This window comes from Clupea harengus, chromosome 9 (genome assembly GCF_900700415.2).
Source record: "Clupea harengus chromosome 9, Ch_v2.0.2, whole genome shotgun sequence".
NCBI lineage: Eukaryota > Metazoa > Chordata > Actinopteri > Clupeiformes > Clupeidae > Clupea > Clupea harengus.
The window spans coordinates 28574077-28589563 of record NC_045160.1 but is presented as its reverse complement, the minus strand read 5'-3'; the positions used below and the strand labels follow the sequence as shown (position 1 = coordinate 28589563).

At 43.9% G+C, this 15487-nt stretch overlaps 2 protein-coding genes across 2 annotated transcripts in view; one reads left to right on the top strand and one right to left on the bottom strand.

Annotated features, from left to right (window-relative positions):
• Positions 1-15487, top strand: part of LOC122133143 (protein NLRC3-like) — a 383696-nt gene that overhangs the window by 202757 nt on the left and 165452 nt on the right. The window lies entirely within an intron of this gene.
• LOC116221878 (protein NLRC3-like) overlaps positions 1-15487 on the bottom strand; it is a 131212-nt gene that overhangs the window by 339 nt on the left and 115386 nt on the right. The window contains exons 6-7 of the mRNA XM_031574006.2: positions 3018-4829; positions 520-696 (exon numbers count right to left, since the gene is read on the bottom strand). Of these exons, the coding sequence (XP_031429866.2) occupies positions 520-696; positions 3018-4829 (1989 nt within the window). The remainder of the gene's footprint in view (positions 1-519; positions 697-3017; positions 4830-15487) is intronic.

The following is a 15487-nucleotide window of genomic DNA, read 5'->3' as shown; positions in this document are numbered from 1 at the left end:
ACAGGGATACACACACACACACACACTCACACAGGGATACACACACACACACACACTCACACACACACACACACACACACACACACACACACACACACACACACAGCGACACACACACACTCACACAGGGATACACACACACACACACTAAATCACATGGAGCAGTGAGACAGTCCAGTAAGATGAAGCACATAGAGCAGTGAGACAGTCCAGTAAGATGAAGCACATAGAGCAGTGAGACAGTCCAGTAAGATGAAGCACATACAGCAGTGAGACAGTCCAGTAAGATGAAGCACATAGAGCAGTGAGTGACAGTTATGAGGGGCCGTAATCATAATTCCTCTATACCCCCACACACACACTCAGGGATACCACAGACGCACGCACGCACGCACACACACACATCTGAAGTATGTGTAAAACAAAACAAAAAACACAAAATGTGAAAATGACCCAAATCCCCCCCCCCCCCCCCCCCCCCCACACACACACACACAAACTACATGCAATTATGCTTACTGTAGTTCCTCCAGTTTGCAGTTTTGATGAGAAAGAGCAGAACATAAAAGTTCCACTCCTGAGTCTCCCAGCAGCTCATTGCCCTCCAGGTTCAGCTGTGTGAGACTTGAGGAGTGTGAGGTCAGGGCAGAGGCCAGATAGGAACAGCTCTTCTCTGTCAGGTCACAGCCACGCAGCCTGGGAGAAACATCATGATACATCTGAATATTAATCACCAATCCTCTATCCCCTACCACACACACTCAGGGATACCACACAGACACACACACACACACACACACACACACACAGCGACACACACACACACACACACACTCACACAGGGATACACACACACACACTAAATCACATAGAGCAGTGAGACAGTCCAGTAAGATGAAGCACATAGAGCAGTGAGACAGTCCAGTAAGATGAAGCACATAGAGCAGTGAGACAGTCCAGTAAGATGAAGCACATAGAGCAGTGAGACAGAGCAGAAGAACTAGAGATACATATACAGTTGGAATCTGATATAATTCAACCCTCTCACCTCAAAAGACGTAAGTATCTTACCTATCCTTTAATATCTTACACACACATACACTCACACACATAGACACCTCCCCACACACAAACACTCACACACATATAGACATAGACACACACACACACACACACACACACACACACACACACACAGACACAGACACACACACAATGTGCCGTCAGGACAGAGGCCAGATAGGAAAGCCCTGGCCTACCAGGTATGCTGATGCTGAAGACTCTAGAGATGCTCTCTCTATTCCATGGCAGTGATGCAGACAAGCAGCCATTTACAGTGCATTAGGTGCAGGTGCTGCAGTAAGCAGTAGCTCACAAGACATATGCTGGGTTCAACAGTAAGCAGTAGCTCACAAGACATATACTGGGTTCAACAGTAACCAGTAGCTCACAAGACATATGCTGGGTTCAACAGTAACCAGTAGCTCACAAGACATATGCTGGGTTCAACAGTTAGCAGTAGCTCACAAGACATATGCTGGGTTCAACAGTAAGCAGTAGCTCACAAGACATATGCTGGGTTCAACAGTAAGCAGTAGCTCACAAGACATATGCTGGGTTCAACAGTAACTAGTAGCTCAAAAGACATATGCTGGGTTCAACAGTAAGCAGTAGCTCACAAGACAAACAGTATGCTGGGTTCAACAGTAAGCAGTAGCTCACAAGACATATGCTGGGTTCAAAAGTAAGCAGTGGCCTACAAGACATATGCTGGGTTCAAGACACCAGTAAAAACGATAAACCCAACCTCGGAACTTTCCACTTCTGAAAAAACATGTGTTAAAAAACATGAAAATCAATACAGTATAGATTTCAGCAGGAACATCTGCTGTCTCACCTGCATGACCTCTGAAGTAGAGACTGAGGTGTAGGGACTGATGGCACCATTCACACAAGGACTGTTCACACACACACGCGCGCGCGCGCGCACACACACACACACACACCCCCACACACACACAAACACAAACACATACACTCACACACACACACACTGACATGGACTAAATCTACTCATATGTACACATTATGGACTGTTCACATTCACACACCATAACACACACACACAATGTGTGAGGTCAGGGCAGAGGTCAAATAGGAACAGTTCTTCTCTTTCAGGATACAGTAAATCAGCCTGGGACAAACATAATTATACACCTGAATATTAATCACCAATCCTCTACTCTCACACACAAACACACACACACAGGTCAGATAGGCACAGCTCTTCTCTGTCAGGGTGCATTCATTCATCCTGGGAAAAACAACATGATACACCTGAACAACAGACGGGTCCAGTGTCCTACAGGGTTCAGGGGTTAGTGGTGGTGTGTTGCTGCCCTATAAGGCCACTTAAGGGTGGAGCAGAACAGTGTTCATTAACATTGCAAAAGCATCGTGATTAAGCCAGTTTGGATCCAAAAGCACATGCCAGCCATCCCAGCCATCTGGGTAAGTTTTAGCATTCACACCATAACTCAAAGAAACTGGAGTTGGACTTTGTAATATAAAATGTGATATAGTTGGCATACAACCTAGCCTTGCACTAAAGCTATTTACAGGAAATGTATAATATAGAACAATATTTTACATACTCAAAACAAGTCTAAAGTTAAGTAACCCATAGAAAACACCAAACAACTCAGGTGTAATATACTGTTTAGTGTTTGACCTTCAATCCATTTTAGACTGATGTGAGGTATGAACTGCAGTCAGGAGTGTTTGCTCTACTCTCAGTTTAGGAGAAATGTTCTCTTATCAGTGCAGTTCATTTACCAGGAACAAAGTCAACTATTTGATGATGTGCGGTCTACTGACAACCAGGGAACTCCATCTAACTTTATCTCTCACATACACACACACACACACACACATGATGGGAAGGGAACAGGGAACTCTATCTAACTTTCTCTCTCTCACATACACACACTCACACACATAAGTACACCAAGTGTTACCGAGCTGATGTGGATGTTGTGACCACTGGCACCAGCTTCTGCAGAACCTCATCGGGACTGAGGAGTTCAGTCAGATCTTCCTCTGGTGTCTTTATGTACTTCTGCAGGTCAAACTCATCCAGCTGCTCTTTTGGAATCTTAAACTCAAATCTCTTAGTCTCCCACTGTCCTGGTAAGAGCATGTCCACATACAGAGTTCCTGAGCTCCTGTCAATGTCCTCCACTACAGCATGGTGATTCAGCTCATTCAGACAGTAGAACAGGTTGATCTTTCTGTCTGAAGTATCCTGATCTCTGATCTTCTGTTTGACACACTGGGCTGTTTGCTCTGAGCTCTGTGATTGGCTTCTTGTCTGTGGCAGTAGGTGTCTTAAGAGATTCTGATTGGACTCCAGTGAGAGGCCCAGAAGGAAGCGGAGGAAAAGGTCCAGGTGTCCGTTCTTACTCTGTAAGGCCAGATCCACTGCAGTTGTGTGTAGGTCATGAAGTGTTGCAGCTCTGAAGAGAGCAGAGAGCTGAGAGGTTTGCTGTTGGTCAGGCATGTTTCTCTCTCTGTTGCTGAAACAGAGGAACACATATAAAGCTGCAAGAAACTCCTGAATGCTCAGATGCACAAAGCTGAACACCTTCCCCTGGTACAGCCCAGACTCCTCTCTGAAGATCTGAGTACACACTCCTGAGTACACTGATGCTTCTGTGACATCAATGCCACACTCTCTCACGTCTTCCTCATAGAAGATCAGATTGCCCTTCTCCAGCTGTTGGAAAGCCAGTTTCCCCAGTTTGAAAATCATCTCTTCATCTCTCTCTTTTCTCTCTGTGTACTTTTCATTTTTCATGCTTGTCTGAATGATCAGGAAGTGTGTGTACATTTGAGTCAAAGTCCTTGGCATTTCTACACTCCCAGATTCATCTGATGTTCTCTCCACAACAGTGGCGGTAATCCAGGAGAAGACTGGAATGTGGCACATGATGTAGAGGCTCCTGGATGACTTCAGGTGTGTGATAGTTCTGCTGGCCAGGTTCTCATCACTGATTCTCTTCCTGAAGTACTCCTCTTTCTGTGGGTCGTTGAATCCCCTTATTTCTGTCACCTGGTCCACACACTCAGGAGGAATCTGATTGGCTGCTGCTGGTCGGGTGGTGATCCAGAGGAGAGCAGAGGGAAGCAGATTCCCCTTGATGAGGTTTGTCAGCAGCACATCCACTGAGACTGGCTCGGTCACATCACAACACCTTGGGTTGGAGTTGAAATGTAGAGGAAGTCGACACTCATCCAGACCATCAAAGATGAACATGACATGCTCTAAACCAGAGAAGAATCTTGGATCCGTAATTTCAGGGAAAAAGTGCTGAATAAGCTCCACCAGACTGAGTTTTTTCTCCTTCATCAGGTTCAGCTCTCGGAAAGGGAGAGGCAATATGAAGTGGACATCTTGATTCTCTTTCCCTTCAGCCCAGTCCAGAATGAACTTCTGCACAGAGACTGTTTTTCCAATGCCAGCCACTCCCTTTGTCAGCACTCTTCTGATGGGTTTGTATTGTCCAGATAAGGGTTTAAAGATGTCACTGCAGTTGATTGGTGTGTCTGGTGCTGCTTCTCTCCAGGATGCTCTCTCTATCTGTCTGACCTCATGTTCATCATTGACCTCTCCTCCTCCCCCCTCTGTGATGTAGAGCGCTGTGTAGATCTCATGGAGGAGTCTGGCATCTCCCTGCTTTGTGATTCCCTCAGTCAGACACTGAAACTTCTTCTGAAGATGGGATTTGTGGATCTGCTGCATTTCCACATTTACCAGACCAGGTTGGTATCTGTGTGTGAAAACAAGAACAAATATTAAATAACTTGTTTACTGTAATATCAGTTTAACTTTAGTGTCTGCACAGCACTATCAGTAAAGCAGGAATGTAGTTTATATAACTGCCACTCTCTCTGTCACACACACACACACACACACACACACACACACACACACAAATACAAACACAAACACAAACACGCAAACACATACACACAGAAAAACACAAAGTTATCAGCAGTATACATAAAACAAAACAAGATATCACTACACTCAAAATTACCCAAATCCCAATTCTGTCTGTTCTCATTTCTTACATTTCTTATTTTGATCATTTGTTAACTCTCATTTGAAAATGTGGTAGTATTTGTTAATTGCGTGTAGTCTGGGAGAGTTATGAAAAATGTATGTAAACCAAATACGAAACTGTTAAAATGACCCAAATTATTTTTCAACTGTAGGGATGTAGACATTTCAAGGAACAGCTCTGTTTGATTGAACGCCACTTGAGACCTTTAGCAAAGTACCTATTGGTGTTCATCAGCTGAGCTAAAAGTGGTCTAAAACTATAGATGGGTTAGCATTTTTAGAGATTCAGTTGGATTCAGTTTCATTCTGCTTACAGCTACTGACTTAAAACACAACCATGCCAAATATCTGATTGATACAAATGGCCATTACACACACAGCATATATACATCCATGTCTGCTACACACACACACACACACACACCTCCATCATGAGATCATTCCTTTAACTGCTCCTGTCTGCTAATCACACACACACAGACACAGTGTTCTCTTTTTTAAGGAGTCACTCCTATTTCTTAACATATTATAGTCACTCCTATTTCTTCCCACATAGAGTTATATAATGAACACACACACCAACCATCATTGCTGATAGCTTCACTGCTGAGACACATTAAATGATGTAGAATAAAGACTAGAGCCATGATCTTACTGTCCAGTCGAAGGGTCTCTCCCTCCAAAGTCGATATAACGATCCACAGAGTTGTCACTCTTCATGGACACACAGGTGGGGGTTGGGGAGTGTGACCTCCTGTTAGAGCTAGATCCCCCCATCCTAGAGAAGAAGAGGAGAACGTCCATCAGGAGAACATTCCTCTCACTGCTCATGTCTACTACTACTACACACACACCTCCACCAGGAGAACATTCCTCTCACTGCTTTTGTCTGCCACACACACAGAAACACAAACACACACACACACACACACACACACAAATGCACACACACACCCCTCCATCATGTAGACTGTCCTCTCACTGCTCCTGTCTGCTAATCACACACACACAAGTTTTTGAGGGAGAGTCAGTCTTTGTCTTCCCACATAGAGTTATATGCTGAACACTGTTATGTATGTGATTTCATGCACTATCTTATGTGTTCTACTTATAGCACCACTGTATGGTTACTGCGCACTATAGCATTGGTTCATATAAGACATGCGCATTGATATGGAATGAGATTGAAGTGCCATGATGAGTTCAGTAAAGAGAGCAGCAAGCTCAAGTTAACAAGCAAACTTCGTTGTGTCTATGATTGCATTTCACCAAGGTTGAATGTGTGTGTGTGTAATAGGCATATACACAACAAACACGCATACCAACCAGTATGGCACAACTCTGCTAATAACTTAACAACAGACACATTCAATTATGTAAAAGAAGAGGATTACATTCGTCTCACTGCTCCTGTCTGCTACACACACACACACACACCTCAATCAGGATAACAATCCTGTCAATGCTCCTGTCTGCTAATCACACACACACCTCCATCAGGAGAACATTCATCTCACTTCTCCTGTCTGCTTCACACACACACACACACCTCCATCAGGAGAACATTCCTCTCACTTCTCCTGTCTGCTTCACACACACACACACACACACACACACACACACACACACACACACACACACACACACACACAGAGACACACACACACACACACACACAGAGACACACACACACACACACACACACACACACCAATCAGGAGAACATTCCTCTCACCGCTCCTGTCTGCTAATCACACACACACACACACACACACACACAGACACCCCTCCATCATAAAAACTTTCCTCTCACTGCTAATCACACACACACACACAGAGAATTATAAGTTTTTGAAGGAGAGTGTGAAAGAAATATGCTATATAATTATTATCATGATATGTGTTGTAGTTTGATATTAGTTTGTTTCTTTGTTTCTTTGTTCTTAGTCTGTGAGGAAGGGAGATTTGGAACTCAGAGGTGTCATGAAATGTTTAGGTTAAGACTGATTTATTGTTGTAAGACCCAGAGTTTGGGTTTGGGGGTTTTAGGTAAACATTCTTATCTCTCGGAACCAAAGACGAGATGGTACAACCATGGGAGTGTCATGTATGAACTGTGAACATCTTCTTGGGTTAAGTGCAGATATCCTAAAGTGTATCCCAGAATCCTGTCTGCCATCCTGTGTAAACATTGGATTTTCAATAAAGAGACTTGTTTCCGCATAGCACGTCAGAGAGACCCTGGTCAAGGTGTCTGCTCTCCGCCGGACGCGGCGTAAACAAGTCCAGTTCACTTCCATGCTGGGTTGTGTCTTTAATCTGCTAGTTAACTGTTTAGGGTCATTTCCCTGACAGAGAGCCAGTGTCCAGAAGGTTTGTGGCTACCAGCAGTGTCAAAGCTGTGCACCCCTGTTGCCAGTGTCAAAGCTGTGCACCCCTGTTGCCAGTGTCAAAGCTGTGCACCCCTGTTGCCAGTGTCAAAGCTGTGCACCCCTGTTGCCAGTGTCAAAGCTGTGCACCCCTGTTGCCAGTGTCAAAGCTGTGCACCCCTGTTGCCAGTGTCAAAGCTGTGCACCCCTGTTGCCACGCACAATATTTGGGGACACAGAGAGGTCACCCAATTCTGTCTTCCCAGAGTTATGTGGGCTGCGCGTGCACAGAAGGTGACCAGACGGTGTTTAATTCCCCCAAGACTGTTTCACGGCTCCCCCAGATCGCACAGATAAGCAATAGCCAATCAGAATGGCCCTTGACCTATCCGTCACATCATTCCGTTACCTCTATATAAACCAGACCCACTACTGTTCAGTGTTGGAAGAAAGAAAGTAGCAGAGAAGCATCATCAGAAGAGTTTGTTGGACGATTTGCGATTCAGAAGGCATTTACGATCGTTTATCATTCTTGGCGTGCATCAATGAGAGAAAATGACGGTTCATCTCGGCGTTCAATAATCACAGTTCATCCTATTCACGGTTGGTTCGTGGCATTCATGGCTTGAGTGTGTGTGTGTGTAAATGAATACATTTGCATTGGGACTTTGACATCTCTCTGCTCTTACTGGACAACCTGTGGCGATTCGCACCAATTAGAATAGCTCTTAGTTCTCCATTCAGTCATAGAGATCACTTTGGGATCCAATCACATCCCCCTGCTTTTCAGTCACTCCTATTTCTTCCCACATAGTTATATAATGAACACACACACCAGCCAACATTGCTGATAGCTTCACTACTGAGACACATTAAATTATGTAGAATAAAGACTAGAGCCATGATCTTACTGTCCAGTCAAAGAGTCTTCCCCTCGAAAGTTGATTATTTGACCTGAACACAAATTATTTTGCGACTGGGGGGTGGTAATGGGCGATACAAGCTCAATCCCACCACCAGCAGAAGTCATGGCAACAGATCACAGTCATCAACTGACTGAGACTAGGGTGTAGTGTTGTCACGATACCAAAATTATGACTTTGATACAATACTGCAGTAGCAGCCCATAGGTTGAGTATGAAGTTTGAGCGGCATGACTTTTCTCAACGGTTTCTGGCTAATTAGACCATTAGGAACAAATCTAGGGCGCTGTCATTTACTGTAACCCGAGCGAACATCCAGACTTTGCCACGCCCCTCGTCCAGCGCATCTGTATCTCAGCTTCTGAAGGTCATAGACACTTGAATTTGGTCTCAAAATGACCGGAATACGCATGTTTATATATGCACTATGAAGGTTTCTAAGCTCTCCAGCATGGAGCCTATTGCATCAATTGTTTTTCATTTGGTGCACTTTTGTGTGCATTCTGACCTCATGATCATATAGGCCACATTAGTGAAATTGTAGATTATTTTGCATGTATAGCGTTTTCTTTCTACAGCTTAATTTTGACAATGAATTGGGCTACGTTCTTGCAGCCAAATTGAAAGCTAGATCAACGCCTTAAACGAGACGACATGCAATAGGGCCATCAGATATCCCTTCGGCAAACCTATCCTTAAAAAACGGCCATCTGCAACGATAAACACGACCCATGATGATAGAAGATTAAATGCATCGTTTTCAGATTATGGCAGTTAACATTACTAGTGTAAAAAATGCGGTTCCATTATGTTAACCACACTGCATTATGATCATTGTACTACGCATCGTCAAAATTCTGTGATGGGGAAAATCGCTTGTCGCTAAACTAGGCTAAGGCTACTTGTGTTAGGCTGTGTATGGGTGAGCTTTGGAGTGTTACGCCCCTCTAAACCCCTACTGGCTTTGCAGTGGCAGTGCAACAGCTTTTAGGTGGTGAATGGGCATAATTAGCCTGATTGTCCACACCTGGGGAGGTGTGGATAAAAGCCAGGCGGTTTGCCCTCAGAAGAAGGCCTTGCATGCTCACCAGGCGTTTGATGCTGGTGTGCACACTATTGGGTTTTGGTGCTTGGCACTTACTATTTTACTCTGTGTTTTGGTGTTATGGAAATAAATGCTATTTTTGTACGACTCTGTGGTCTGTCTCCAATTTATGTTGCGGCTCACGAGCCGGGTCGTAACAGGGGTGTTCGTGTTTGCACTCACATTTGCTAACTTGTCGTTTTCTGAACTCAATCTTGAAAAGTTTGGGGTGTCTGTCTGAGAGGTGCTTTGCAATATTAGACGTCTTGCCTCCTATTGTCTGAGTTGCTTTGAAATTCTTTTTGCAGACGGGTCTATGTGTGTCGGTGGGCTTTACTATCTGCAATGTATCCGAAATATTTCCAGATTTCTGGCATCATTTTTATCAACAAGCCGAGGACGGTCGGATCAGCTGAGCTAAAAGTGGTCTAAAACTATAGATGGGTTAGCATTTTTAGAGATACAGTTGGATTCAGTTTCATTCTGCTTGCAGCTACTGGCTTAGAACACAACCATGCCAAATATCTGATTAAAACAAAGGGCCATTACATAAATACAAATGTTATCTCATCTCTGATTGGTCCAGTTACTACACACTCCTGCTCTACTGTGGGTGGGGTTCTACTTTCTGATAGGCAGCCAAATGAAAACTAAAAACACTCAGTTAGCTCTCATCCAATCAGCTTTAGTTGCCAGGCAGAAATCATGCTAACAGTGTGTTTCCCACACACCCACAGATACTTGCATAATCTGCTCTTATTTGTACTTTGTAACTGTTTGCTTACAAATAAATAATAAAAAAAGATGTATTACACTAATTAACAAACAAACAGATAGACACTTAAATAAACAAATAATACATGTAAATATATTATTATTGTTGTTGGTGTTGTTGTTGTTGTCTTACCCCAGAGGCTCATCATCATGGTTCTCTTCTTCACTGGAACTCATTTTGGGGCAAATACACCCCTTTTCCTGGGATAACCCTCTCCTGGTATTATACTGGAGAATGAGAGAGAAAGACACACATACACAGAGTGTCACAAAGTGTCACCAAAACTAAGAAAATAGAGCATATAACTCCAATTCTCAGGTCTTTGCACTGGCTCCCAGTTACATACAGAACTGAATTCAAAGTTTGACTTGCTGAAAATAAACCTGTCAGGTCTCTTAGATCTGCAGGAGCTGGTCAGCTAGTGGTGCCCAGAGTTGAAGCTAAACAGGGTGAGATGGCATTTAGCCGTTATGCTGCCCACTGCTGGAACCAGCTCCCCATGGGGATCAGATCTGCCCCAACTCTAACCTGTTTTAAAAAGAAGCTCAAAGCTGCCTTATTTTCAACTGCCTTCAATTACTCAGTTGGCTTTATTTGTGTCTTTGTAATACTTGCACTGAATCTGCACCTTTATGTAGCTCCCTCTACTTTAATCTACTGCCTATTAAGGATATATTATGCCCGTTCCTCCAGTACCACTTTGACGCTCCCTGTTGCCAGATAAGAATGTGAACACAGCGTGCGACCGCCATGGAAGTAAGACAAACAAACTGGACCAACACAGAAAATATTTGATTCGACGTGACCAAATAAAGCCTCTGCATCCTCCTAAAAACTGCATGCATAGTTAGTGCAGCTAAATATCGATGTGGTTAAAGCAGCGATTTAACCGCTTACAATTAAATGATGAGATACTCACAAACGGTAGTTTCTGGGTATTTCTTTGCTGAACAATCCAACTCCGTGTTCGCAAAATGGAAGAATCGAGTTTAGTTTCACTTTTGTGTGCGCGGAAGTGGCGGCTGTTTGAAGAGCACCTACCGCATTGTTGTGGCTTTATGCTATATGTATAATTACTGTTATAGTTATATACTATTCGTGGGTTATCTAAATCACTGTTAGATACAAATGCATGGAGACGAGGATGCAGCACAAGTTAGATCCTTTCCTGGCGGGCGAATCTCTCAACTGCCAGGCATGAACAAACTATCACAGAAATCCGTAGTAGTGACAGTCAAACACAATCAAGCACCGAGTGCTCGATCCAATATACCACATCCCTCTTTTCCGACTGAGAAGTGGTATACGTATCAGTTATCTCAACAGTTAACTCTTTGCTTACCATTAACGCTATGGCATCAACATTAAACTTGTCTTTTCTACTTGCATACTTCAATGGTTAATAGAGCATGTTTTCAATAGACTTATGGCTTTCATTAAACATTACAAACCACTTTCCTGCCAAGCATTCTGGAGAAACTGTTGTAGCGAATTAACAACTGTTTCCAAATCTTAAAGTAATTTTTCAATCAGAGTCAGAAGTCCAGAGTGCGATAAACTGAAGTTTTATTCCATCCTTGCAGACATTTCATCCAAAACGAGAGTGGTGGTCCATGGAGCAGCTCTGACTAAAACACCCAATGCATTGACTTTTTATACTCATAATTCGTCACTTTCTGCAAGTCACGATCTTCAACCTCCATCTATACTGACCCAATCAGAATATTCCCTTATATCTCCTCATATTTTATCTACGCTTTTGGCCACTCAGAATATTCTCGCTCACCTGTTGCGGGGGAACTTTTGCTTTGAGGGAGATAGGCCCTCCTGCCAATTTGCTTGGTATCACTTTTTTGGAGGCCTGGTCTGACCTTGACTGCCATCATCTTGTGTGTGTGCTTATGTGCGAGTGTGTGTGTGTGTGTGTGTGTGGGTGGGTGTGAGTGAGTGACCCCCCTCCTGACTGCTTGTTACTTTCCACTGGCCTTCACCTGCACCCTGGCCTTCATGATGCATTTACATTTACATTTACATTTAGTCATTTAGCAGACGCTTTTGTCCAAAGCGACGTACAAGGGAGAGAATAATGATGCTTGACCTTACATGATACCCATCCCTGCACACAGACCCAATGACAATTGTAGCTGCAATTCTGCTCTATGACCACCACGGCACTGTTTTACAATCATAATTTTCAACAAAACATTTAAGCATTTAGAACATTCAACACTCTTGAAACATTTCAGGTTAAACACTCCTCATTCTCTTTTCTCTTTTTTTTTTGCTGGAGCCCCCCCAAAAGTGTTCTTAGCCCCCCCAAAAATATATATATATTTTATTTTGAGATTGTCAAATTCACACCTAACAACCAATTTAGTGAACTTATTTTATTTAATTTTTAGAGTTAGAAAGTTTAGAGTCTCGAGGAGCACAGGAATCCTGCCTGTTTGAGACTGTCGTGGCAAGCGCACGGCTCTGTTTGGTCGTGAGTGAGCCTCGCGAGCGTGCAGACAGACGGTGATAACGTCTAGTAAACAGACTCGGAGCGACTGTCCAACCCAAGCTGGTGAAAGCTGCAATAATCATCTGCTTGATATAAAGGTATAGCACATGAAGTTTAAAATAGTAAAAGAAACGAAATGGTTCAATCATCACGAGTTAATTACATATGTCGTGGCTCTCTTTTATCATGCCGGTTCATTGATCCTGTGGGTATGCTACCCTACTCAGTAGCTCCGCCAGCTATAACTAGCTAGTGAACTCTAGCCTACAATGTTAACCTACTCACTTGCGCTGCACATCCCTACAGTATAATTAGCACCTATCTCAGCAGATGTCTACAATATGTTTATTGTTGTGCCATATTTTAAATCTAAATGTGTTAATTTCTCTTCCTAAAACCCACTAGAGGACACTATTTAAAAGGATATTTTCAAAAATGTCTTATGGGGGAGCATGCCCCCAAACCCCCCTACTTTTGCTGGGTCACAGGAAAGATAATAGGTTTTATCTAGGGGCTTAGCCCCCCCAAAAGTGGGAACCTAGATTCGCCCCTGATGCCGTCTAGCCATCACACTGGCAGCAGGGGGCTCGTCTTCATCACACTGGCAGCAGGGGCTCATCTTCATCACACTGGCAGCAGGGGGCTCGTCTAGCAATCACACTGGCAGCAGGGGACTCGTCTTCATCACACTGGCAGCAGGGGGCTCATCTTCATCACACTGAAGGCTACACACATAGAGTGTGAGTGTTTGATGCTTAAAGGATGAAGGCTACACACATAGAGTGTTGGAGTCTCTGCTGCTTAAAGGATGAAGGCTACACACATAGAGTGGGAGTCTCTCTGCTGCTTAAAGGATGAAGGCTACACACATAGAGTGGGAGTCTCTCTGCTGCTTAAAGGATGAAGGCTACACACATAGAGTGTTGGAATCTCTGGCTGCTTAAAGGATGAAGGCTACACACATAGAGTGTTGGAGTCTCTGGCTGCTTAAAGGATGAAGGCTACACACATAGAGTGTTGGAGTCTCTGGCTACAGAATACTCAGAGTGCTTGTTACTATCTCCCCTTTAAATACCCAGATCATTTAGTCCTCCATCTGGTATAATAATGAATCACATGTAGTTTAGTGGGGATTTGATAGGGATCACACAGACCTCTAGAGAGGACAGATGGAGGGGTTTGTCACCTCCAGAGGGGGGTTACCTGCAGCCCATAGAGACCAGAATTCCCATGTTGTGTTTGTATGTATGTTGTACATGAATCACATGTATGTCCCCCTTTTCCTCCCCCCCCCCCCCCCCCCCCCCTTCTTTTTCTATATCTACCCCACCTGGAGACAATGTTACTGTTTTGGTGCAATATAAATTAAATTGAATTGAATTGAATAGACAAGCAGCAGTGACTGGATGAACTGGCATGATGTGGACGAGGGAGATCAGCTGGAGAGAACTGTGGACTCTGGACGCTACACCTCGTCAAAAGAATCGTTTCCAGCTGATGGTGTGGATCTCTCCTGCTCAGCCTCTTCAACACCCCGGTCCAGTTTCCTTGGTTCATTCCCAGATCAGATCAATCAGCTCCATCTTCTCTACACAGAGATTCCCAGATCAGATCAATCAGCTCGAAAGATATTTGAGCTCAACAACCAATCATATTACACCCCTCCCTTCTGTGTTCCTGATGCAATGTGTTGATTGGCTGGAATTGTTTATGCCTCGGTCCAAGACACTATGATGCCCATTTCCACAACCAGGACTGTGTTTCAGCATCTGAGTGGTGTTCAGTGCACACACTGAAGGGGACTGTGTTTCAGCATCTGAGTGGTGTTCAGTGCACACACTGAAGGGGACTGTGTTTCAGCATCTGAGTGGTGTTCAGTGCACACACTGAAGGGGACTGTGTTTCAGCATCTGAGTGGTGTTCAGCGCACACACTGAAGGGGACTGTGTTTCAGCATCTGAGTGGTGTTCAGTGCACAGACTGAAGGGGATTGTGTTTCAGCATCTGAGTGGTGTTCAGTGCACACACTGAAGGGGACTGTGTTTCAGCATCTGAGTGGTGTTCAGTGCACAGACTGAAGGGGATTGTGTTTCAGCAACTGAGTGGTGTTCAGTGCACACACTGAAGGGGACTGTGTTTCAGCATCTGAGTGGTGTTCAGTTGGCAAACTCAGAGAACTTGAGCTAGGTCATACGTATGCAAATATCTAAATGGAACTGATATTCTAAAGGAGATTGATCACATTAGGGAATTCAAGAGCCCTGGTACAACCAACATGTAAATAGACATCACTAGTTTTACTAATATGAACTATAACCCTGCTTACCTTCTGCTGTTTGTCGTACTTTCATAAGATGGTGCAGAGGCGTGACTGCACTTTCCTGCCTAGTCTGGACCAGTTATCGCCTCCACTAACAGCCCAAACAAACACTCACACACACACACACACACACACACACACTAACAGCCCAAACAAACACTCACAGAAACACACTAACAGCCCAAACAAACACTCACACAAACACACTAAAAGCTCAAACCAACACTCACACAAGCACAGATAACTCTTTCACTAGTGCCTCTACTACTGATAACTCTTTCACTAGTGTCTCTCTACTACTGATAACTCTTTCACTAGTGCCTCTACTACTGATAACTTTTTCACTAGTGCCTCTACTACTGATAACTCTTTCACTAGTGCCTCTACT